General features: G+C 43.4%; 1 protein-coding gene across 1 annotated transcript; it reads right to left on the bottom strand.

Moving 5' to 3' along the window:
• Positions 1-253: 253 nt before the first annotated feature.
• Positions 254-24,933, bottom strand: sult4a1 (sulfotransferase family 4A, member 1). Its single transcript, XM_076076283.1, has 7 exons — positions 24,765-24,933; positions 17,137-17,267; positions 15,603-15,683; positions 14,751-14,877; positions 14,521-14,615; positions 8,314-8,452; positions 254-366 (listed from the first exon to the last, which is right to left on the bottom strand). Exons 1-7 carry the CDS (start codon positions 24,931-24,933, stop codon positions 254-256), a joined length of 855 nt encoding a protein of 284 aa, XP_075932398.1.
• Positions 24,934-26,094: the final 1,161 nt, after the last annotated feature.

Below are 26,094 nucleotides of genomic sequence, written 5' to 3'. Positions count from 1 at the left end.
TGAAACATTTCAACAAATTCCGAATGAATCTGAAATAATTTTCATTACTCCACGAGGGCGGGACTTTTGATGACGCATTGACTTGAGACAGGTTGCATTCTGGAGAAAAAGTCTCGCTGTGTAATCCCGCTGTCAGACTGTAACCATTGAACTTCAGACTGATCGACTAGATGGAGACGTAGGAGCGTGTGGTATTTTTTGAACTGGAGTGGATCAGTGGGGGGGGGTGGGGAGGAGGAGGGTCGGGCGCTCCTCACAGGCAGAAGTCAAAGGTCAGGTCGGACTTGCCCATCTTCTGTCTGTACACGGCATCAAACTTCTCGTTCATGGACACCGTGAAGACGTCCTTCCACAGACCCGCGCGACCTGCAGAGTGGACATACAGGGAGAGGGACACATTTTAAAACCTCTTAAGCTCGGAGCCGATTTGTAGGTCTCTGAGCGAAAATGGCATAGCCCTACAAAACTGACCATAGTTCTGTAACTACAAGGTCGATTTTAATAATTTTTGTTGATATAATCAGATCACAACACCTGTGAGATAGTTTAGAAAGGTAATATTGTGTATATGTTGCTGGTTAATATAGTAAAATAAGACATTACACAGCTCAAATTGAAAATATTCAGGTTCGCCTGGAAAAAATGCACTTTCATTGATAAAAGGTTATTGAAATAATGCAGCTAGCTCCCTAAAACTTTCCCAAGTCATAGCATAACTGATCAGTAGTTATTTAATAAAGGTTAAAGTGGAATAAAGTGGAATAAAGTGAAGAATAAGAGGCTTTAGTAGAAAGCGGTCAAGCGAGGTCATCATTTTCGAACCAGCTGTTGCAGCTCTTACATTGTACTTTTATATACTATATAACTATATATTTCACTTTCTTTATCACTCATATGATTCAATACATCCAAATACAGATAATAGGAATCATATTCATATTCATAACATCATCAGAGCCTGTTTTGGCTGTCATCTGTAGGATTTTCTCAGTTCATGTGTGTGTATGTGGCTGGATCTCAGCCTATCCTCGGTCAATTTCAGAAAATAACCCCTCCTTCGACGCGTCAGAGTCTCAGGAAGGCCTCTGTCGAATTTGGTGGTGATCGGCAAAAGTTTCAAGCAATAAAGTTGCCAGAAGTGACGCCGTGTACCCCGGCGTAAATTTCCGCTCGCAGGAAATCTGACCACTCGCCCAAGCCTGCTTGACCGCTCTTATTCTGGAAACAGGTCGGAAGTCAACAGTATGCAGTTGGCAACAATGACTACAGCTTTGAAACGGAAATTCTGCGACGTTATTATCCATATTTTTCATAAAACTTGGGCGCATACCTACGATTTTTTTCGGCGGAGGGCAGCACGAAGGTACGTTTGACCACTCACAACTGTCCAGTGTTCATACGGATCGGAAAACAGAAGTTAGTTACGTGTTTGGCCACGTGTGCTAATGCTATTAAATGCATTGCATGACTTGGTAGCCGCTAGCATCAGGGTACAAACATTGATTTGCGGTACTCATAACGCCGATTTCTGGCCAGGATTTGGTGCTTTTATGCCACGATTTTTTTATGCTTATATGAGTAGCCTATAGTTGTGTTTGGAGTGTGTAAGAAGTGACTTATATGATGGTGTTGCCCATACGTTGCTGTTTCATCCAAAAAAAAAAGTAGCCACGTCCACACTACTGGCTAATAATCATGCTATTTTCCGCATTTGAGTTTGAGGGGTTCTGAGCCCGAGAGCCCCCAAATTTGGGGGCGACGGGCTTAAGAAACATGTAGCTGAGAGTGATCCAACAGCCAAGACTCGCTGATTCATTTCTTCATCTTAGACAAAGCTGGATTATTCACAGGACAACTGCCCCAAGGCCCCAGAGTTAAATCACAGGGGCCCTAAAAGCTGTGGACTTCCTGTGTGAGTGCTTTATTGTGCTAATTCAATAGAGAGTTTGTACGTGAATATGACCCACTGAAGCACAATATCAGCTGACACGATGAAGGCCTTAAGGTGGGTCTTGCTTTGTTACTGGCTCCTTAAAAGAAAAGTTTTATTTTAATTAAAGCTGCAAGCAGCATTGATCGGGCCCTCGCATATTCACGCACGTCGAGGGTACTGGCAGGAGTCTGATTGATGCGGCCATGCATTTCTGTGACCATCACACACTGTGTGCACGAGTTAAACGGTATTTCCTTTATTTTATTTTTGTGTTTAATCAAATCACCACACAGCAAATCAGGGGCCAGTACTAGTTCACTATAGAAACATTGTGCTCAGGCCACACAGAGTGTGGTCGGATGGATGAAGCAGGCACAATCTCAAGTATCCTGCTCAGTTTTGAGAGCAATCCATACCTGGTTTCGTTACACAATTTGAAAATAATCAAACAAACCAACACGAGAATAACCGTCCATTCCATTAAATACTAAAACCAGTGTTACCAGTAACACAACAGGACAGGACAACACTTATATCCAAAATAATAAGATTGGAACTTATTGGAACACTGTTTTTTCCAACAAAAAGTCGTAACAGGAATGAAGAATTTGTCAAAGGACAAGAGAAAATAATTTGAGCTTTCCGACACGTCACTGTCATCTACAAATTTGTTGTCATTCTAATCATTTTTTTTCTTGTATTCAGATTTTTTTATTTTTCATTTAATGGATCATGAGCGGTGAGATTCACTATACCACATGTATGTCATATTATTAAATTATTTTAAAAATGTATTATTTCTAGTGCTGGGCAACGATTAAAATATTTAATCGCGATTAATCGCATGGATTTTTTGCGATTAATCGCGATTAATCGCATTGTTATGGCAAAGTTCAATAATGAATTCAAAAGTAGTGTATTGCGCACTTTTATTTTAAAAGTACTGCTATATGAACAAAAGGGCAATAACATTTGGTTCACGAGATGCAGGTATGTTTTATACTTAATGTGAATATAATTCATACTTTGTTGGCATCTTATTCTGAAAACCGGATGTTCGTCTGAAGAAACCGGATGTTGTCTCACGTTAATCTTTCAGCTAACTTTCAAAGTCTTTCGCTCGCTCCCGATCTGTGCCGTTTAAATGCGTTTACCGTGAATTTCAGCATATAGGTGCACTAAAATTACTGACTATAGGATGTTTGCTGGTTTTTATCCCACTGTTTTTGTCATCCTCTTGTTGTCATGTATATGTTTGTCTCTTGTCTTTCAATTTAAAAAAAAATTATAATAAATTTTAAAAATGCGTTAACGCGCGATAAAATAATTGTCGGCGTTAATTAATTAATGCGTTAACGCGAAATTAACGCATTAACTTGCCCAGCACTAATTATTTAATTTCCTTGAAGTTAGCTTAAATTGATAAGAATGTAGGATAGACATATTTGAGCATTGTTCTTCTGCCTGTGCCTTTTCAGTCATATTGTATACTAGATTGTATACAGGCTACATTTATTGTATCATGTGTGATGGCAGAATAACATACATATACTACTACTAATACTACAAAAAAACGGATTTGTTCTTCATTTACAAGCGTAATGAATTCATCGAGTCCTGTCCTCCTTCCTGTTATGACGGCGTTACTTGTCCTCAGTCTCCTGCATGATGAAGGTAATGTGAAACCCAGGTAAACTCTCACGACTCAGCTGCAGTGAGTGCAGCCTGCTGTGGCTCTGACTCACCTGCTGTGGGCTACAGATGTGTGAGACAGATCAGACTGACTGCTGTCAGCTGTGTGTTAAGCCTATTAGCACACCAGACACCAGACTTCCATGCACTAAAAGAAAAAGAATCAGATGGGGAAACTGAAAAGAAAAACAACAGAAACCATAAGTAAAACATCCAAATCAAAATAGGAATGGTGACATAAACCAAAAGGGAATGAATAATCAGGGGATAAACATAAATGAGTCAAAGAGGGTTAAATCAAAGCAGACTGCTAGTTTAAATAACTTATTATAGAATCCATAGCTGAAACGCTATCAGTGGTGTAGATGCAACATGTAGCCACATGGTGGGGCTATATTCATGTCAAACCATCTAATCCATGAACACGCAATTGAAGATCCCATGACCTATTTAGATATTTATGGAGGCCTGAAGTGTTAAATATTAAATACATACAAAAAAGGAATTTATTAAAAAAATAATCATATAATTGGTTTTGGGATTTTATTGTATTGGATCACCACCATTTCCATTTTATTCTCAATCTGTTTATATTTCACAATGACACTTTTAAGTGCAGTTTTATTTTCTAATTTCACCTTTCATGGCAGTGGTGTTGTCACAGTCCGCTCACTTATCAGCCAATCACAGATTCATACTTTCTGCATGCATCTGCGAGGGTCCGCTTTAAGCGGCTTGACGTAAATAACGCCCTATGTGGACGTCAGCAATGGTCACGCTCCGGTTTCATTCAATACCACAGTCCTGTTTGTGGCGTTATGCGCCTCTAGCTGGTTTGCCGAGATTAAGAAGGAGAAGAATAAGATTACATTTGTGTAGCCATGAAGGCTGTGGCTCCGTGGTAGAGCAAGGTCGTCCTTCAATTAGAGGATTGGCGGTTCGATCCCCGGCTCCGCTAGTCCATGACGATGTGTCCTTGGGCAAGGCACTTAACCCCAAATTTCTACCGTAGCCTACGGTGTATGAATGTTGTGTACATGTTAGATAGATAGTCCTGATGGGCAGGTGGCACCTGGTGGCACTTTGCATGGTAGCCCCTCCCATCAGTGTATGGGTGTGAATGGGTGAATGATGAATACATGCAAATACATCCCCCGCCTAAGGTGTTGTATAACAAGGTCAATAAGGGGTTGAAGTGTGTTAGAGCCTATATCGACTAGTGTTCCAGTGTAAGGACTCGATGTGTAAACAGTGTCTCCTATAGAATTGTTCCAAAAGCCACCTGCTCGGCTCAGTCTGGCGGGTTAAAGTCCTGACTTGACATTGTCTGACACTGATCCCAATGTGTGTGTGTTCCATCTGGGATATTCAAAAGGGAAAATAATATTGTAAAACTGTTTTACAGACTCTTGCCTGTTTTACAGACCCTGTCCGTCTAATCCTGGTGTAATTATAATGTCATTACGCACGCTGCACAGTATATATCAGAGTTTCCATTCATCGTCCTGACCCACTTAAACCCTCCACACTTCACTACAGGTCAACAACCTCAGATAACTCCCCATACACCATCTCACGGCCGTGGGTTTAGTCAATATTTAGAAGCAGTTAGTGATTTCCAGAGGAAGTCCCTTGAAAAAACAACTCAATTTAAGTAAATTTATATTCATTCTCCGTATATATTGGATCATTTGCTTGCCTGTAAACAACATTAACATCTGTTCATGACTAAGAGACTCTTGGTTATGCTAGCTCTGTAAGGATTAGGAGTTGATTCATTTGAAGTTTACCAATTTAACATTGTCTCAGTTTAGATAGATAGATAGATACTGCAGTTTATGCTTTCTCAAAATGCGCGACCCTCTATATGTACGACGTGGATTTATGACTTTACAGCGGAAAATCTGTGACCCATCTCAAATTTATGGAGGAACCATTTCTGGCAACAGCTGCTACAGCAATGAGGGAAGTAGGATAAGATTGTTTATCGTGACAATATGGCTGAAATTCATAATTTGGTGCAACACCAAAGTTGCACCAAACTTTGTCAGTTTTCAGAGGGACTATTTCTTTGGTAGAAATGGGTCCAGTGAGCTCTCAGTGAAGAGCTGTGGATTGAACAGACAAACAGTCTTTTAAAAGAGAAGTTGCTTTTTTTGCTGTGATCACCATTGTTTTGGGGTGGAGACAGGTGTTTCAGAGACAGTGTCCCAAAAAGAATACACATTCAACCAAAACTGCATGGATAGACACCACTAGACTAGAGGATTCCAAAACAAAAGAAAATATGTATTATTTGTGATTTATTTTCTCTCTTCCTCCCTGCTACCTATTAAATATCTTCATGAGATCATCCTGATCTAAGAGAGGAACTACACTGATGCTTTCACTCCTCTCAGCATCATCTTTCTCTGACTGTATAGTTAAGCCTCATACATAGGACATACATTCTGTATGTAATACTGGTTTGTTCTATATGTGAGCAGCTCCTGTGAGAAAGAATCTCCTTCAAATAAGGAAAGACAAATCGTCCAGTCCTCCAGGAATTGCATTCGTTGAATTTATTGTGTTCATGGAAATTTAAAGCAGACTATAACTTGTGTTTTTCTCGTAATGTTTATCGTTTGCTGCATTTGTGTCTTTTCTGTTCCGCAAAATTGATTCATTGCATGAGAGTACAGAGTAGTCGGCTTGATTTGAAATGTATAATTTGACATACATTTTCTCCACACACTCACAATGAGGGTCAGAATGGGAAAAGGATTAAGGCCGGGACACTAACGTTAGTCCAGGCCAATCTCCACAGACCACGTGCAAATAACCATTTATTTTCTGTTTACTGTTAATATCATTAACAAATCTTCAGTTTATACACACAATAACTGCTTCAGAAAACATTATAACCACATTATTTTGAAATGTTTATATTATACTGTTTCTATGCGTACGCATCTGCCTTCCTACAGGGCTTGATTAGGAATTCGTCATCTATTACTTCTCTTTTTAAACAAAGAATTAACTCAGTAAAAGTACTTGTGATATTATGACGCACTGCTAACCATATGCCCTGTTGGTGAATTTATCGGTAATGATGCACATTGTGCCGATGCGTACATGCAATGGGACCAATCACATGTGGTGACAGGCAGACAGACTCATTTTACACACAAACCTAAGCCTGAAAAGCAAAACTCTAATACAATCCTTGACGTAAATGTTCTATTGTATTGTATTCTGAGAAACACTGAAAATCTTAATACCAGAATGTCTTTTTGTCCTTAATTGTGTATATTAGGCAAAACAACCAATTATCAAGTGTGAATGAAGAATATTGATTTTACACAGTCTGTTTATAGGCCTTGGAAAGTACCACTACATGTGTAAAAAAAATAAAATAAAATACAGTTGTACAAAGCCTTCAGTGGCCCCAGAAGTAGCTGTGAGAAGTCTGATAAAAGTGATGTCACTACCAGTTTGAAAATGAACCCTGCCTATATATATTGATACCAATAGTGAAACGATACCACAGCAAAATCCTAAAACACCAGGAAAAGTAATGGAATAATAGATGGCTGAACATGGAACTTAATTATTTTATTTATTAAAAATGTATACATTAACAAATGTGATGGCCGCATTTATTTTTGACTGACTGACTTTCTCCTAGATCTAATTAAGTAGTTCTGTTGCCTAAACCTAACTAAGTTGTTTCCTGTGAAGATGGAAGGGTATTTTGAACCGCCTGTATACATATAAATGAGCGGAAATCACACGTGTTGCTGGACTTTTGTAGAAAAACGGAGGAAAAAATAAGGAGAACGTTTTTCGTAGGATAGGAAGTACGTCTCTTATTAAAACATTCATCCATCCATCCATCCATCCATTTTCCTCCGCTTATCCGGGGTCGGGTCACGGTGGCAGCAGGCCAAGCAGGCTGACCCAGACTTCCCTCTCCCGCGCAACATTTTCCAGCTCATTCTGGGGGATCCCGAGGCGTTCCCAGGCCAGCTGGGAGATGTAATCCCTCCAGCGTGTTCTGGGTCTTCCTCGGTGTCTCCTCCCAGTTGGACGTGCCCGGAAAACCTCCAGTGGGAGGCGTCCCGGAGGCATCCTGATTAGATGCCCGAACCACCTCAGCTGACTCCTTTCGACGCGAAGGAGTAGCGGCTCAACTCCAAGTTCCCTCCTGATGTCCGAGCTCCTTATCCTATCTCTAAGGCTGAGCCCGGCCACCCTACGGAGGAAACTCATTTTGGCCGCTTGTAGCCGCGACCTTGTCCTTTCTAGATGATTCTTTTACATGTTTCTCTATAATTCAGGCCGATTTATTTGGTGTTTTGCAAATAATAGTTTGGGATCTTGAAAATAATTCAGAAACTGATTGACTAAATCTGAAATGTTCATTGGGTTAGTCGAGTGCCTGTCCTTACAAGATGGTGTGGTGATGAAAAACACTGCACAACAAGATTAAGAGAGATCATGGGACACCAACTGTAAAATCATAAACTGAAGGAATTAAAGTATAAGAACATCAGATGCAGTGAAAGTGTAATAAAAAAGACACATTTGGTGGATCATCTCATCGTCTACAACAAAAGCTCTTTCAGACCTCTCAAGTCGGACCTCAGAGAGCCAGAAAGTTGTCCGAGATAGGAACTGAGCAGTGACGTGTTTCCTCTCCCACTCACCCCTGCAGATGGACAGTGCCTCCGAGTTGCTGCACTGCTCGATGAGCTGGTTGCAGCTCTCCACCATGCCCTCCAGCTGGGCCTTGTCGCAGGAAACACCCAGGAACCGGGCTAACTGTTCCACCAATGTCCCCGGATCCTGGAATGGACAGAGCCGAAGGGGAAGAGGATATTGAAAAAAGAGAAATGAAAGCAATAACTGCACGCAAATACAGAGAAAACTGCCTCCCTCTTGAATTCTTGAATAACAACAAGGCCATGATTCTGTTTCCCCAAACAGCATCCACCCACGACTCTGGAGAACACACAGTTCCCTAAGATTACACAATCTATATGTGGCACAAAGGCGAGACACACTAACTGTAAACATATGACAGCTGTGAGGACAAAATGTACAGCTCTGTGTAGGAACAGTGAAACATAAAGGCTCAGTTTACAGCCCTGGGTTATGAAACTGTGATGGTAAACTCCAATCAATTCAATGTGGCTTTATTGGCATGAAAGTTTCAAGAAAACAATGTTACCAGAGAATCAAAATAAAAATGTACACAATAATAGTGATAATGAATCGCCACCTTAGCTCCTCCGCAAATCGCCACCTTAACGTGGTGGAGGAGTTTGAGTGGCTCAGTGATCCTGGGTGCTATGTTGTCCGGGGCATTAGCCCCTGGTACGGTCTCCCAAGGCAAACAGGTTTCAGGGGAGAGCCCAGACTAAGAACGGTTCAAAACGACCCTAATGATAAGCAGCCCACGGACTACGGTCACCTCGCCCGGACCAGGGAAACCGGGGCACCCTCCCGGAGCCAGACCCAGGAGGGGAGCTCGTAGGCGAGCGTCTGGTGGCCGGGCCTTTGCCCATGGGGCCCGGTCGGGCTCAGCCTGAAGAAACACCATGGAGCAGCCACCCTGTCGACTAACCACCCGCAGGGACAAGCATCGTGGTCGGGTGCAATGCAGACCGGGCGGCAGGTCGGGCGGGAGGCCTGGGCATGCCGATCGCCGGCAGCATAGACTAGCTCTAGGGACGTGGAACGTCACCTCGCTAGCGGGGAAAGAGCCGGAGCTGGTGCAGGAGGTGGAGTGATACCAGCTAGATATAGTTGGACTCACCTCCACACACAGCGTTGGCTCTGGAACCAAGCTCCTGGAGAGGGGTTGGACTTTGTCCTTTTCCGGAGTTGCCCAGGGTGAGAGGCGCCGGGCGGGAGTGGGGATACTCACGAGCCCCCGGCTGAGCGCCGCTGTGTTGGAGTTCTCCCCGGGTTGCGGGGAGCAAGGCCCTGACTGTGGTTTGTGCTTATGCACCAAACAGCAGTTCGGAGTATCCGGCCTTCTTGGAGTCGGTGGGAGGGGTCCTGGAAAGGGCGCCGCCTACCGACTCCATAGTTCTCCTGGGGGACTTCAACACTCACGTGAGCAATGACGGAGAAACCTGGCGGGGGGTGATTGGGAGGAACGGCTTGCCCGATCTGAACCCGAATGGTGTTTTGTTATTGGACTTCTGTGCTTGCCACGGTTTGGCCATAACGAACACTATGTTCGAACATAAGGTGGCTCATAAGTGTACCTGGTACCAGAACACCTTAGGCCGGAGATCAATGATTGACTTTGTAATCGTATCATTTGATTTGCGGCCGTATGTCTTGGACACTCGGGTGAAGAGAGGAGCAGAGCTGTCAACTGATCACCACCTGGTGGTGAGTTGGATCAGATGGCAGGGGAACCGGTTGGAAAGACCCGGCAAGCCCAAACGTGTAGTGAGGGTGAACTGGGAACGTCTGGTGGAGGACCCTGTCCGGGAGGTCTTTAACTCCCACCTCCGGAAGAACTTCTCACACATCCCGAGGGAGGTTGGGGACACGGAATCCGAATGGACCATGTTCAAAGCCTCTATTGTGGACGCGGCCGCTAGGAGCTGTGGCCGGAAGGTCATCGGTGCCTGTCGTGGCGGCAACCCGAGAACCCGGTGGTGGACACCGGAGGTGAGGGAAGCCGTCAAGCTGAAGGAGACCTTCAAGGCCTGGTTGGCCCAGGGGTCTCCTGAAGCAGCTGACAGGTACCGGCAGGCCAGAAGGGCTGCAGCTGCGGTGGTCGCGAATGCTAAAACTCGGGCATGGGAGGAGTTTGGGGAGGCCATGGAGAAGGACTTTCGGTTGGCCTCAAGGAGGTTCTGGCAAACCATCCGACGGCTCAGGAAGGGAAAGCAGGGCTTACCCCAGGCTGTTCTCAGCAGGGGGGGGGGGGGGAACTGCTAACCCGGATGGGGGACATCGTCGGGCGGTGGAAAGAGCACTTTGAGGAACTCCTAAACCTGACCAACATGTCCTCTGCAGAGGAGGCAGCGCCTGAGGACCTAGGGGGAGGCTCACCCATATCCCTGGTAGAGGTTGCTGAGGTAGTTAAAAAGCTCCTTGGTGGCAAGGCGCCTGGGGTGGATGAGATCCGCCCTGAGATGCTGAAAGCGCTGGACATAGTTGGGCTGTCCTGGCTGACACGCCTCTTCAATGTCGCATGGGGGTCGGGATCAGTGCCCATGGAATGGCAGACCGGGGTGGTGGTTCCCATCTTCAAAAAGGGGGACCGGAGAGTGTGCTCGAATTACCGGGGTATCACACTACTCAGCCTCCCGGGGAAGGCTTATGCCAGGGTGCTGGAAAGGAGGCTCCGACCGCTTGTCGAACCTCGGATTCAAGAGGAGCAGTGCGGATTCCGTCCCGGCCATGGAACAGTGGACCAGCTCTTTACCCTCGCAAGACTACTGGAGGGGTTCTGGGAGTTTGCCCAACCAGTCTACATGTGCTTTGTGGACTTGGAGAAGGCTTTCGACCGGGTCCCTCGGGGGTTCTTGTGGGGGGTGCTGCGGGAGTATGAGGTGCCGGACCCGTTACAACGGGCGATCCGGTCTCTGTACGACTGCAGTAGGAGCTGTGTCCGCATTCTCGGTAATAAGTCAGACACGTTCCCGGTGGGTGTTGGCCTCCGCCAGGGCTGCCCTTTCTCACCGGTCTTGTTCGTGACTTTCATGGACAGGATATCTAGGCGCAGCCTCGGGGCAGAGAACGTCAGGTTCGGGGGTCTCGGGATCGCCTCTCTGCTGTTTGCAGATGATGTGGTCCTGTTAGCCTCCTCGGATCATGACCTCCAGCATTCACTGGGGCGGTTTGCAGCCGAGTGTGAAGCGGCGGGGATGAGAGTTAGCACCTCCAAATCTGAGGCCATGGTTCTCTGCCGGAAACCGGTGGATTGCTCCCTCCAGGTGGGGACGGAGTGCCTAACTCAAGCGAAGGAGTTTAAGTATCTCGGGGTCTTGTTCACGAGTGAGGGTAAGATGGAGCGGGAGATCGACAGGCGGATCGGTGCGGCTGCAGCAGTAAAGCAGGCGCTGCACCGGACCGTCTTGGTGAAGAGGGAGCTGAGCCGGAAGGCAAAGCTCTCAATTTACCACTCGGTCTACGTTCCTACCCTCACCTATGGTCACGAACTCTGGGTCGTGACCGAAAGGACAAGGTCGCGGCTACAAGCGGCCGGAATGAGTTTCCTCCGTAGGGTGGCCGGGCTCAGCCTTAGAGATAGGGTAAGGAGCTCTGTCATCAGGAGGGAGCTTGGAGTCGAGCCGCTACTCCTTCGCGTCGAAAGGAGTCAGCTGAGGTGGTTCGGGCATCTAATTAGGATGCCTCCTGGACGCCTCCCACTGGAGGTTTTCCAGGCACGTCCAACTGAGAAGAGACCCCGGGGAAGACCCAGAACACGCTGGAGAGATTACATCTCCCAGCTGGCCTGGGAACGCCTCGGGATCCCCCAGAATGAGCTGGAAAATGTTGCCGGTGAGAGGGAGGTCTGGGTCAGCCTGCTTGGCCTGCTGCCACCGCGACCCGACCCCGGATAAGCGGAGGAAAATGGATGGATGGATGGATGAATATTAACACAACACTAACATAACATTACAAATGTTAGCTTTCATTCAGGTCTGCAGCCATGCTAGAAGCTCTGCGATGCTGTTCTAGGCACAGCGGTGCTTTGAGCTAATTTCTAAATTCAGTATGCAAACATGCTCACAATGACGCATAGATATGAATAACACCTCATTTCTTGGCAAGACCCAATTGGTTAAGGTTAGGCATTGAGCTCGGGTAGTTAGGGCCAGGACAACCCGTTGGTCAGGGCATTAGACCTAAACAAGTCTGGTTACCGGTACCTCGACAAAGTTAACATGCTGATGTTTAGCAGGTATATGTCAACATCTTGGTTTAGCGTATTAGGATGCGAACATTTACTAATTAGCAGTAAACAGAGTTTACACAGTTGAGACCGATGGGAACCATTGGCTGCATATTTCATGCGGTAATCTCCCCTTTTGCTATCTGCGCTTTATATTTTGCAAGGGCGCCGCATCCTGACTATTGTGATCGGTTAAAAGTAATACAAACAAGCCAGAGCGTGTGTTTTTTTCGACCATACCAGAATGATAATGTGAGGAGGCAGACATTTCTTTAGAGCGGACAAAGTGCTGTGGAGAAAGGTCTGGCTATGCAAGGCTATCTGACTGTAGCTTCCTATTTAGATATAATTTTAGCTAACTCTTGGCAAAAAAACAAATAAGTGCATTTCCCAAAGTGTCAAACTATTCCTTTAAAGGTGCTCAATACGGAATTTAGAGCATATCTATTGTCTCTACACGGCTCTCAACATGGTGACGGCTGAGCCAGCGGCTTGCAGCTAACGGTTCAAACAATGGCAACAGTGCTAGAGCTAACAGTGTTTACTTGAGGGGGAACCGGAAGGTCGGGACAATATATGGATTTGCCTACATTTTATATTTTCATATTTTGTCTAAAGCCTCTAAAACAATTACATACATTTCTAATACACAGACAAATTCCATGCAGTTTAATCATTTAAAAAGTTAGTATATATTGTAGTGACTGATTCCTGTAACTAGCCACTCGGCTGGGTGCGGGAGAAGATCGTGTTCTCGTACTCGCTTTGACATAAAGATTCCAGGCTTTTCGTGTCTTTGGGTGAGGTTCCCATTTAATTAGAGTAAACAATTGACATTACAACTTGATATCACTTAGCTTCCTGGTCTCCCTCTGGTGTGTCTGGTTTTGCGGTAAAAACCATGCGATCTCCCCGTCACCCATTCCTCATTACCTGTCAGTTGCACCTGTGCCCCATATATTAATTACCTGCCGCAATACTCCACACTGCCACCCATGGTCAACCTGAGATAGGCTCCTAATTCAAACATATAATACACAGACATAACTAATGGCTCCTACATATATAGTAGAAGATAAATAACCAGCATCTCTGTTATGTTTCAAATGGCATACAATAAAGAGTGGATTGTTTCTTTATTCATACACTGTGCATCTGAAAAATGAAGTTGTGTTTTCTTTTTTATTAAATACCAAAAGTAAACTGAATTGTGACTTATCTCTTCACTTCTAAGAAATCTATTCTGAGAAAAAGCCTTTGACTGGGGAGTTTTACACAAGAATGTTCAGGATACACGAGTCTGCCACGTTGTGCGAAAAGAGGTATAAACTAAGAGATAAAAAAGGTCACGGCTGTAGGGAAATGATGGGGGTGGGGTTTTCTTTACCTTTGACAGCAGATGTAGATTTGGGTGGAACATGTCACTTAGTGTAGCAGATAAGCTCGTATATGAGGTATTGTGCATTTTATGAATAAAGCATGAAACTTTTTCCAGTTCTATAAACCATGAAGTTTATTTTCAGACATTTCAGTAGTAGGAGTGCAAAGGAGTGGCCGTTTGCAGCGGTTTGTATTTAACATTTATACGTTTCAAATATTGAATATAACTAAAATCTTACGGGATTTTATAATCAAGGCCCTTCCGCTTTGAAACTCTTCTCTGAGGGTTTCAGGTTTGGAGAATTAATTAAACTAACTTCTCATCACCTATTTTATTGCAGGGCTTGTACTGAAATTCTCTTCTCTATAAATGCATGTTAAAAGGTAAATTCCCACAGAGAACTGCACTACATACACAGTCACATTCACCAGTACAGCAGCAGCTCCACTGGAGAAGTTTACTGTCTTTCTAAAGACACCAAAGAGTCAGAGGACTCTGGTCCTCATAAAGGCCTTTCTGGGCGATGACCTGCAGTTACATAATGTCAAAGTAAGAGCAAGCAGACAACAGCTTAAAAAAAAAAGCAAGAGGCAGTGAGGACCTTACCTTGTACATGTCTTCATATTTCAAGAAGAGGACATTAGAGTCGATACGATGTTCCCAAAATTCTTGAACATGTTCAAACCAGGAACCATATCCCACTTTGAGAGAGAGAGACACACACAGAGCAGCTGGATGAACTGATAGTAGCCTGGAGACAGAACAGTAAAGGGTACCGACTTAAAACCACATGGGAGGTCACGGTGTCCCAGTCCTCCATTCGCCGGCATACTTACGCTTGTCATTCATGAAGCGCCGGCAGAACTCCTGGAAGGTTCCCCGGTAGCTCATGGTCCTGAGAGAACGGTGGAACTGGTAGTAGGACACCACCAGGTCCTTAGGGTTACGAGCCATGTAGATCACCTGGAGGAGAACCACAGCAAATACGCACTACAGTCAGACAATTGAAGTGCTGCTGTTGGAGTGCAGTCCTGTAGAATGGTAGCTATAGTAGAGACTAGATTACTGAACTAAAGAAGACAATACAAATCGTAAAAACTGATGAAACAATCATCAGTTTTTTTTGTTTTTGTTTGTATGATGTATCATACAGCCTGCTTTATTTATCTTAAATGAATATATATATAATTATCTTAATTAATTATTTTTTACAAACAAAATAATAACTTTATAAATATAGTATATACATAGATATAGATATACAATTATCTTAATTATTGTTTAGTTATCCTAATAATAAACAAAGAAATGGACTACATATATATATAAATTAAATAAAAAATACATACAAAATATATAAATAAATATACTATAATATACTAATAAAATATTATATTACATATTTAAAATACATACAAAACATTCATGGGTATTGCACCATATATTGCTTTCTAATTTCAATGTCTTGTTTAGTTATTCTACTTATTCTTTATTGATCCCAATACTTCAGCGTTCTGCCTGAACTAATCTGATGCTATTAAATGTAGTAAGAGTCCAAGCAAGATTTTTTTTTTTTCAATACCTGACACCCACCTCAAAACATAGCTAAGAAATCTGAAAACGTCTTAATTAGCATAATGCGACGAAAAGTCGCGGCTACTGTATATGTGCTGTCCCGGCGGGCTGACCTTGGCCTCCCCGTTGTGCATGGCTGTCGGCAGGAATCGATAGGGAAGATGGCTTTTGATCAGACGAGGGGACGTCAGCTCCTGTGGAAACAGAAAGGAGTTTTTTTTCTTTAATCTGTATTCACTTATCAGTCCTGCAGGATGCTCCGGGGCTGCCAGGTGTGTCTTCTCTTACCTACTGAAAAACAGTAACACACTTTACACAAAACCTGTAGCTCTGCTTCTTGGAAAATGCGATAAACGTTTTAGCTCGAGTAATATGCTCAGCCTGGCCATTTGATTCCACATTATAAAAGTATGAGGGGGGTCAATCACAAGTTTCATCATAATTCAATATTAAATTGATTCTTTGGACAGCGATACGATATTCGCTGACACCATAAAGTCTGATATATCGACTCACAAAAAGCAACTAAAATATTATTTGACAGTGTTATTACTGGGCTCTGTAGTAAGGAAGTGCACTTGGACGGAAATCGGTAACACAAACATGTCATTGGAATTTCAAAATAAAGGCGCGTCATGTTTTCACTTTGCATCGGTGATATTGGTTCGTAGATCACTGAATCGATACATTGATCCAGATCGATGGATTATTAATAAAAGGGTCAATAAATTAACTCTTAAAATCCAAATGGAGATGATGATGTGTTTGAGAAGTTCTTATTGAAGTTTGACAACTTGTAAATGTTTCTCTGCATCTGACTTACTGTATATCTGCATTTGTGTTCCTTGTTTTCTGTTATACAGTAGCATGTGATGTTGCAAGTTCCAGCTAGCCGCAACACTAACACTCTGTGTGTTGCTCTGTATGTGGTGTTTATATCACTATGTTATTTGGCCAATTTATTTCCTCTACAACTGTATGAGTATTAAAGGTGCATTTGGTCAGGTAATAACAAAAATGGAACTTAAACCAATGTGGGAATATTGGTCATCACAGCCATTCCTTTGCTAAAAGGTACGAGACTTTAAAGTGTGCATGCACCTGTTTTTATGTACATAAGTTTGCAAAGAAAAACAGGATCCTTTATCTTGCCTACATCTTTCAAATACCACACCGTCACGCTCTCTGCTATTCATTTGTAGCTCAAGCAGGGATTTTGTTTGTCACAGTCCCCACTATCAGTCATTTGACCTTAAAGCGTAGAATCGCTTCTGTAAGAAGTGGTAACAGGATTAGTTGGGTGTTTACAGGTTTGAAATTCCTTCAAAATATTAAGATTGTAGATAAGGTTAAGAGTTTAAGATCTGATTTACGTAAAGAACTTCCAGATTAACACAAGCTATTCAGAAAACACAGTTCTTGTGATTGCGAGCGAGGCTGTCCTTGTTTTGATTGTGCCCAGTTTCAAATTGAGACCAGCTTCTGCTCATGTTTCACATTGTTGTAATGCTGCTACACCCAGCAAAAAGGCATTCCCGCAACAACTTTGCCAGACGCCTCACAGACCCAGAAACTCCTCTGCAGTCCTAAAATGATTGAGTGAGCTAAAGAACTGAGTGAATGCTACCCAGGTTTCAGCTGCAGTACCTGTATGATGTCCAGGCCGGGTTGGGGGTACTCTAAGACAGGCAGCTGTTCGTCGATGTTCATAAGGCCGATCTCATCTGGGTCTGCCCCCTGACTCACCAGATACACGATCTCCTGAAGTAGACTCGTTCCTAGAGGGAGAAAGGAGAGAGCCGGAGGACAGGAAGAGAATAAGGAAAGCGGTTGTACAACAGGTGAGCTTAAAGCTGCAGTTGGTAAAAATGTACTTTTATTATATTTGCTCAAACTGTCACTTATTGTTGACAGCAGTACATGACACAGATAATCCGTGATCTGCCTCTTTTTAGTGCTCATAATGGCATTTGCCAGATTGATTTTTGCAAGTGGGAATGCTGTGTAGCTAAAACCAAGCTCCGCTAAACAGCTAAACAGTAGCTATATGTTTCTCAAAACATTTGAAAAATAGGTAATGCAGAAATAGAATCTGGATACATATTTGTTCAGTTCTGCCTAGTTTGACAGTTTGATCGGAATTCACCAGCAGGGTTTGACAGCTCTGTTAGAGACTCCTCGGCTCTGATTGGTTGTTTTTCTTGGGGAGCGGTGGTATTTGTCGTTTGTACGACAGTTTGACAGTTTGAGCAAATCTAATAAATCTAAAATCAACTTCAGCTTTAATAAAAATTGGACAGAATAAAAGTCAAACTAACTGTTGTAATGTTAGCTGAAAGAGTGTTTCAACACAACTCTTGGGATCACACATGGGCCAAACATGGTCTTTGTATGTGAAAGAGAAAAATTTGCCAGCGCAAGAGGACACAGGCTGTTCTCATACTGCGCTGTAATTCGTAGATGTCCCACAAAATCAATTTGTATGTAATTCACGTAATCATAAACCAGGACGTATAGAGACCACAAAACCCCACACAAAGCTGGTGGGAGGGGATGTGGACGGGTCCAACAAAAACAGGTCTTTCACCCAGAATATGGCTGTTCATGCCTCATGTGAAAGGAGAAGTTGATTTATTTGTCACGTAACCAGTACGTCAGTAACGCCACTTCCGTAGTTATCTGAATTTAAACCACGATGTTTTCATTAATCCAACTAAATTGCCTAAATCTAATTTAGTTGTTTCATGTGTAGACAGAAGTTTGTTTTGAATAAAAAGACGGTATGCATGTAACGAGCGAAAATCGACACGTGTTGCTGGACTTTTGAAGTATTTTTTTCGTAAGATATCATATGAACTGTTATATGAGGAAACGTTGCGGGACACCAACCCCACCCATTAAAATCAATGCTACAGAAGCAGATAAATCATTATACGTTACCTACAATGCAACTAGACAAAAAAGTATTTTCTAGGCGATTCAATCCCAAACCTGCTGTTCTTACCAACAGTCGTCACTCATCAACTAAATACCAATCAATGCCTGCATTAAAGCAGTCCGTGTCATCTCATCACTGTTTTTTGGTTCCGCAAGTTTTGGGAAAACACAAGTTTAAAAAGGCAATGAAATGAAAGCTGGAGGCTGCTATCAGAACACCCATGTGAAACCTGAAGGACACTGAGCAGAGGGATCACGGCTCTGGATTTTATGGTAATAAAGTGTGGTAAATTCAACATTACTAGCTTTTTTTTAATAAGCTATTAACCTGAAATCCTGCCAATGTTCTCTAGAAAAGGGGCATTTGTTCTTAGAAGAAGATGATGTGTGTGTGTGTGTGCGCGGCCTCAGGCTGGCCACATGCTGGCCGTGAAGCCAAATGAACCATGCAAGAATAAATAAAGAAAACTTTTATTTGTCATTTGCACCAGTCATGATGTATTTTGCATGAAAGCGTCCAGTTTAATGCGTTTGACACGGGCAAAACAGATTTACTGGAATTCTAGTGTTTAAAACCCAGTGTTCCTGATTTTAGACAGAGGCAGACAAAAGCAACTTCTCATTTCTAGCCAGTTGCACAACGCTGTCCAGCTGATTTTTTTAAACGTTTCCAGCTGATCCATTTTAAAACAAGAACCCATAAAACATTTCACAAATGTTTTATATACTATCATCCCATAGTAAAACTTTGAATACCATTTCAACCATTTGCTTTGCAAAATGAACTCTGAACAAAAAAAGGGTGGAGGCTGGGGTGGAGGAGGCAAAGCTTTGCCAGCAGTACGGTCTGTAACAGCATTGGTGTAGAAAGAATCAGTGAGGAGGGAGTCATATTTAAATGGTCCTCCTTTAGGTGAGAGTGGACTGTGATTGGTGTGTGACCGATTACAAACAATGATTCAATAGGCTGGCTGTCAGATGGTTACAGTATGACTTCCGTGTCCTGCGTGAACTAACGCAATGTTTCATTTATTGTGCAGATCTATCTGTTGTTGTGACTAATACTGTCTCTGTGAGAGGCAAACTTTGATAAGCGGCTGTGCGCTGCTCTTTATCAGAAGGTGGAAAACCCAAAGAGAAAAAACTTCTCTAATATGACTTCACTCATATAGATAACATGTTCTCTATATGAAGATAATATTTGTAGGGACAATTCTGTCCTCCCAAAGAATTGGTGGGACAATTCTGTCCTCTCAAAACATTGGTAGGGACAATTCTGTCCCCCAAAATATTGGTAGGGACATAAGTAAAGGTACAGCTTTCTCTCATCATGTTGTTTAAAGGGGTTATTGCAAAAAATGAATGAAGGAATGGTCCAAATTGATGCAGCATGACTTTCTGACTTGTAGCCTACTAGGGTCAAGAAAAAAAAGACTTCCCATAATGCAATTAGTATTAGTTTTTATCAGGGCTGGACTGGAACCAAATATTTGTATCTACAAAATGTGGGCGCTGCAGAATAGTTTTGGGAACCTCTGTATTCTCAACACTGAAGACGACCCTCCGCTCTCTACTCGGGACGACACAACCTCTCAGCTGAGCGTGCTCAGATGGCCAGTCCAGCCCTGGCTTTCATTAGATGCTCCACATGATTCAAACTCCAAGTCCGAGGTTCCCGTTTGTAGAAATTCTCGTAGACAAGTCTGAGCTGAGATAACCCTAATGACATCATCAGGGTTACTTTCTCAGACTGCAGAGAGCTCCTCCAGTGCCTCAGAAGACATTACACTGTTAAACTATTTTCACAGGCTGAGTCATACTCCCCATAAAATGCAAAATCGAGTGCCTCTTTAAATTTGCATCATTTTTATATTGCAAATCTCTGCTTGGCACAGCATGCAGCCAGAGCAGAGAGGACGCTCTCTCCTCTATGTTGGTGCTTCAGTTTCCAACCCTCTGTTATTCATGTGTGACTGTGTGTGCTGCCTGCAGGGAGACATGACTGAGCGTATGGCTGATGTCAAAACAGTCATAAATACACTGCTATCATGAACGGTAGGGCAGCCCGCACTCTAGCCCCCCTTCAGCTTAAAGAATCTCGCAAATCCCATTGGCCGAGAGCGTTGCTTATGAGCCAATGGCCCTCACAGCACTGCAGCATCACAATAATAATAATAATGCATTATATTTGTAACGCACTTTTCATTAAAAAATTCTCAGAGTGCCACAGAGCCAGTACATAGTAAAAAAACATAGTTAAAACATAGTTAAAACAAACTATAATAAAATAACTAAGCATAAAAAAAGTGAATGAACAGAAACACAAAAGAAATAACTGACAGTGATTTAGGTCAGAAACGCCTTCCTGTTTTTAGGTCAGTTTTAAAAGAGAGCAGTGTCTGTGTTGCCCTTAGGTGGTCAGGGAGGCTGTTCCATAGGCGCGGTGCTGCCGAGCCAAAGGCCCGGTCACCCATGGTGCGGAGCTTGGTGTTGGGGACCCGGAGGAGCGAGCTGTTTGATGATCTGAGGGTGCGGGTGGAGATTTGGGGAGTGATGAGTTATTGTAGGTAGGGAGGTGCGTGTCCATTTATGCATTTATGTGTGAGTAGTAGGACTTTGTAGTCAATCCGGAATGGGACAGGGAGCCAGTGTAGTGAGTGCAGAATGGGTGTTATGTGCTCATACTTCCGGACTCTCATCAGGATCCTGGCAGCGCTGTTTTGAATGTATTGCAGCTTCTGGATGTTCTTGGCAGTGATCCCAGTGAATAGTGAGTTACAGTAGTCCAGTCTTGAGGAGATAAAGGCGTGGACGAGCTTCTCTGCATCTGCAGGGTTAAAGTGGGGCGGAGTTTGGAGATGTTTTTGAGATGATAAAACGAGGTTTTGCACAGGTGTTTTATATGGTCATTAAAGGTCAGGTATGAGTCAAACCTAACTCCCAGATTAGTGACTGTGGAGGAGAGGGGGATGACCTGACCGTCGAAGGTGAGATGAGTTATGGAGGATGACTGGTGAAACAACCTTCACTGGTTGTGAGTCATTGTTCTCTGGAAACATCTGAGTTGATCTTTTAAAGGAACAGTGTGTAGCATTTAGCAGGAGCTAGAGGCAGAAATGGAATGTCATATTAATAAGTATATGTTTTCTTTAGTGTGTAATCACCTGAAAACGAGAGTTGTGTTTCCGTTACCCTAGAATGAGCCATTCATATCTACATACGTCCTCTTCACGGGGCTGGCCGCCGTGTTTCTACGGTAGCCCAGAATGGACAAACCAATCACCGGCTCTTGAGAGGGGTCTTTTTGCGTTGTCACGTCAGCCAACCTTCTCCTACCTGTAGCATACGGGACACGTTTCAGTAGGTTGCAATCTGCAACCTCATCGCTAGATACTACACACTGCACCTTTGAAGGTTCTCAATACAATATTTAGTGTATTAATATAGCAGCAAACGACTATTAGTTATATAAAGACATAATGGGGTAATGTCTACCTGAGCAGAGAATGAAGTCACTCTCCCTCTGCATATGTTGTTATCCAATCCTACCACTTTGCGTTGTTGACAGAGCCACGCTGGCTGTGCCATGTTGAGAGTATAGGCAAGAGATTGGAATTAAGCACATTTCAGTAATATGTGAGATTGGGTGTGACTCTTTGGTCATTTCATAATCTGGCTATGATACAGGTCTGTATATGGCAGTGTCGGGCCGTGCATTTTATACCTGGGCCTTCACTGCTGTCCTGCAGCTGAAACACAGACGGTTATTATTTGTTTCGTGTAAAAATGAAGCTCAACACCTATAAATACACTAACTGCAGAGTGCAGATACATGAATACGTCGAGAGTGTGTCTCCTCTCTTCTCTGACTGCAGCTGGGACTGCTGCGCGAGGCTGCTGTGAGAGTGACCGCCTGTGAGTGCTTTGGGGGGGCTCAGGGCAGCACCCGCTGCTCGTTCACGACAGTGCAGAACGGTATACGTGCTTTCACGTCAGAGTCAAAACACCAGAAAAGTCTCCAACAACACCGGAAAAAGTCACTAGATTTGTCACTAGTAGCTTTTGACAAAAAAAGTCTCCATGAGGGTTCGGAAAGTCGCCAGATTTAGCGAGAAAGTTGCCAAGTTGGCAACACTGGCACCGACTAAATGTGTCCCCAGAGCAACATAGGACGTAACAATGGTTCCTATCACATAAAACCAAACAAAAATCCATCTTCATAAAAACAAGTTGTACAAATAATAATATATAAACAAGCATATTGAAGCTACTGCAGATGCAAAAACAAAAGCAGTTAACTTACCAAAGCAACTGTTCACTATTTAAAGACAAAGTCCATCCTTCTTTCTTTGATTATAAAGAGTTTAATCTCACGGTTGTTCAGTACATCCGTGCGTTTTAGTTCCAGTAAGAAGTCCTTCTCGATTCATGGACGCCAGTGAAGACAGTCGAGCCTCCCCAGTTGTATTTCTTGAATACGTTTTAATGCGTTTGAGGGCTGAAAATGTCCGCTCAGAGGCAGCAGATATTGGGATTGTCACCGCCCAACATGTCATGCTAGCCCACTGACAAATCACGTATGGCTAGGCCAGCTAGAAGGCTCTGGCATGTCAAAGAATACGCCCAACATGTCAAACTAAAGATCTGATTGGTTAAAGACTATGACAATCAACAATATCGTCCCCATTCACTTAAAGTGCAAAGGGATTCACTTGTGAGTCTGCAGGCCTCGGGCCTCTCTTCTTACCTAGAGACACAGAGGTGAAATCTGATTGGATAAAAGCTCTACTTAAAACAAGCTGCACTGGAAGCAGAGCAACTGAGGAAGACAGTAGCTGTGCAATGAGAAAATAAGATAATGGGGAAAAAAATTATAATACATGTAGTGTATTTACGAAAAATTATTGAATCATAAAATAGCTATAACTTTGTGATTCTGTCTAGGCTAGCAGAGAAGGCCTTGCTGGCCCTGACAACCCACCACTGGTATATGGCCACTTCTATTAAAACCAATGCACTGATCCTTTAGTGCAATACTTGCAAAAGTATAATTTGTGCACCGGCTAGACGGTTACAGGTTTTATTTGATATTATTTAAAGAATTTCACTTTTCTTTCCACAGCATGAGAATTACTAAATTCCAGGAGAGTTTAAATTAGTCCATGTGTACTGTTAGCACAAGGTCTCTCTGGATGGAATCGGAGGATGCAGCACAAATCTATGCTCGCGGGGCCAAACCTAAGCAGGAACAGGAAGCAGCACTGTCCATTACACTCGGGAGAGTTTGGCTCTACTGCTTTCTTTCACAGTATCATGTAACGACATAACTTCAATTATACTCAAACCAAAGGCCTGGTCCCACCAGAAATTACAATGGAAAATTTGTGGAAAAACTCCAATATATTCGCTGTAATTAGTGATTTCACTCACAGGGGTGAAGTCTGCACAATTCTTCATTAACTTATTGAACACGGTTTTTTTTTGTGTAACAAAGGGAGAGTAAACAGAGGAAAAAATGGAGAGAATGGGAGGTATATTGTTGCTGACCAGCACCAGCTGGCGAGTTAGCAATTAGCTCAACAGATGCGCAGATTAATTGCACTATACCACTTTCTGGAGTGACCATGGGAAGCATGCTGGATAAAAGTTAGAGAAGCGTTCTTTTTTGTAAGACTGACAATATATATATACAGTATATATAAGATATTCAGATGTATTTAAAATTATTAAAATGTGTTTTTAAATGCCATCAATTAAGGTTTCCTGTTGATTGATTTCCCTGTTGATGCATTGATGATTGTCATCTATTCCATTCTGCAGTACAGGTGTTATATGACGCTAAACCAGAATACAATTCCCACGACCAACAATCAATGCACTGACCGCGTGCTCCAGCTGCCGACCAGCCGTCACATGACCCGGGACCCACCCCAACGCACAGCTCGGCATCACCGCGCACGGTACACCGGCCTGCAGCAGCGCTGCGCCACGACACACCGAAGCTGGATGTAAACACCAACTTCCATCCATGTCCTATGGCGCGTATGATTATGGTGGCTGATGAAGGCCAGCGTAGAGCTAACTGATGCACTGAACGCAGCAGGAGCGTAATATAAACAGAGAAATGAAATGTCCCTCCCGGTGCTGTTCATGAAACACGGGCCTGACTTGCAACTTTAACGAACCCTATGACTGATTGTAAATGTGCTATTATTTATATGTATATGCAACTTTGATAATCACAAGGGCAGCCTGCAGTCACCGCATGCAGCACAGGGCACCCTAGAAACGTGAAGGTGCACGGGGAGAGCTCCGTGGTGACGCAGAGGCTTGTTTACCTGACTTCGGGTAGGTGACGATCCATATGTCGCTACTTCTGAGGGAGAAGTTAGCGATCTCCTCCATCTTCCCCCTGCAGAAGGGCGGCAGCCGCACTCCATCATACTCGAAGTATTTGCTCTCAAACTCGATCGGCGTGCTCGGCGTGTCTGCCTCGCTCTCGGCCATCCTCGGAGACGGGCCGCCAGTGCAGGGACGAGAAGAAGCGCACACCACCAATCGAACGCAAACCGGTCAGTCGATGGCGACGACGAGGCGGATTTTTGAAACGCCGCTGCTGCGGATGCTGCGCGGCGGGCGGACGAGTGGACCCGCGGCCAATCACGCTGGAGAGAAGTGATGTAATGCGCGCGCGCACGAGTCGCAGCATCAGGACCACTCTCGCCAAGCCCGCGAGGATGCGCGCGCGCAACCACAGAGGAAGGATGCTTCCCAATGCGTTATGCAGATTTGCACGCTGCAGAAACAAACATATGACCATATAGGCTACCATATTACTACATAAATCATGTAGGCCTATCATATTCTGTAGCCGTTATCATTGGGTCTTATACGCTTTTTTGTGAGTGTGTTAATTGTGTGTCGTTTTTGTAATAAAAAAAAATCAACAATAGAATACTTTCATAATATATAATCAACAAGTAGCAAGCGGTTTTCAGTGAGGACAAGTACAAACTTGGCAAATTCACCAAACCCAAATGTATAATTGCTCTTTCTTCTGGAAGGCACTGTTCTCATTTAAAAACACGCAGCCTTTTTAGAAGATGAGAAGAATATGGATATTTGTTTTGGTGACTTCACTTCACACCTGAATGGACTGAATTTAAAGCTGCGGGGCAACAACAATTCAGTTCAATTCATTTTTTCTAATTAAGTACTTCATTTTAAGATGCACATCATTCAAAAGCTTTCTGTTTCTATGTATTTCATTTTTAAATCCAGCCCTTATTTTTACTTAAATGAGAAAATAACAGTTATGTATTATCAGAGCATGTATTATTTATTATTCATCCAGTTAGATATGAAAACCTACAGTACATATCGTTGAGATATTATGTAATTGAACTTTCTTTATTTCATTTGACAGTCGTTGATGACTATACATTGAGATGTTGATACAACTACTCGGCTACTATTATATACATGACACTAAATCAGAGTTAGACGTCACGGCAAATAACTCAGCAAAACAAACAGAAGTGGGGGGAGGGGTTTGTGTGTGTTTTCTTAGTTTTCTAAGGGGGGGGGGGGGGGTTAAGGGGGCTTTGACGTCACTGCGTTCTGCCCATCCCGCTTGCCGTCGATTGGCTCTTGTGTAGAAAAGGGAAT

Source organism: Anarhichas minor, unplaced genomic scaffold, assembly GCF_050575085.1.
Source record: "Anarhichas minor isolate MPS153535 unplaced genomic scaffold, ASM5057508v1 ptg000055l, whole genome shotgun sequence".
Lineage (NCBI taxonomy): Eukaryota > Metazoa > Chordata > Actinopteri > Perciformes > Anarhichadidae > Anarhichas > Anarhichas minor.
The sequence above is the reverse complement of the archived record's forward strand: the minus strand, read 5'-3'. Positions and strand labels throughout refer to the sequence as shown.

Excerpts from the sequence above, each read along its gene's own strand:
- sult4a1 (XM_076076283.1), bottom strand. The coding sequence starts at position 24,933 with ATGGCCGAGAGCGAGGCAGACACGCCGAGCACGCCGATCGAGTTTGAG. Across the intron at positions 8,453-14,520 it reads AATATGAAGACATGTACAAG|GATCCGGGGACATTGGTGGA; the intron begins GTAAGGTCCTCA and ends TGTCCATTCCAG. Across the intron at positions 367-8,313 it reads GGCACTGTCCATCTGCAGGG|GTCGCGCGGGTCTGTGGAAG; the intron begins GTGAGTGGGAGA and ends TCCACTCTGCAG.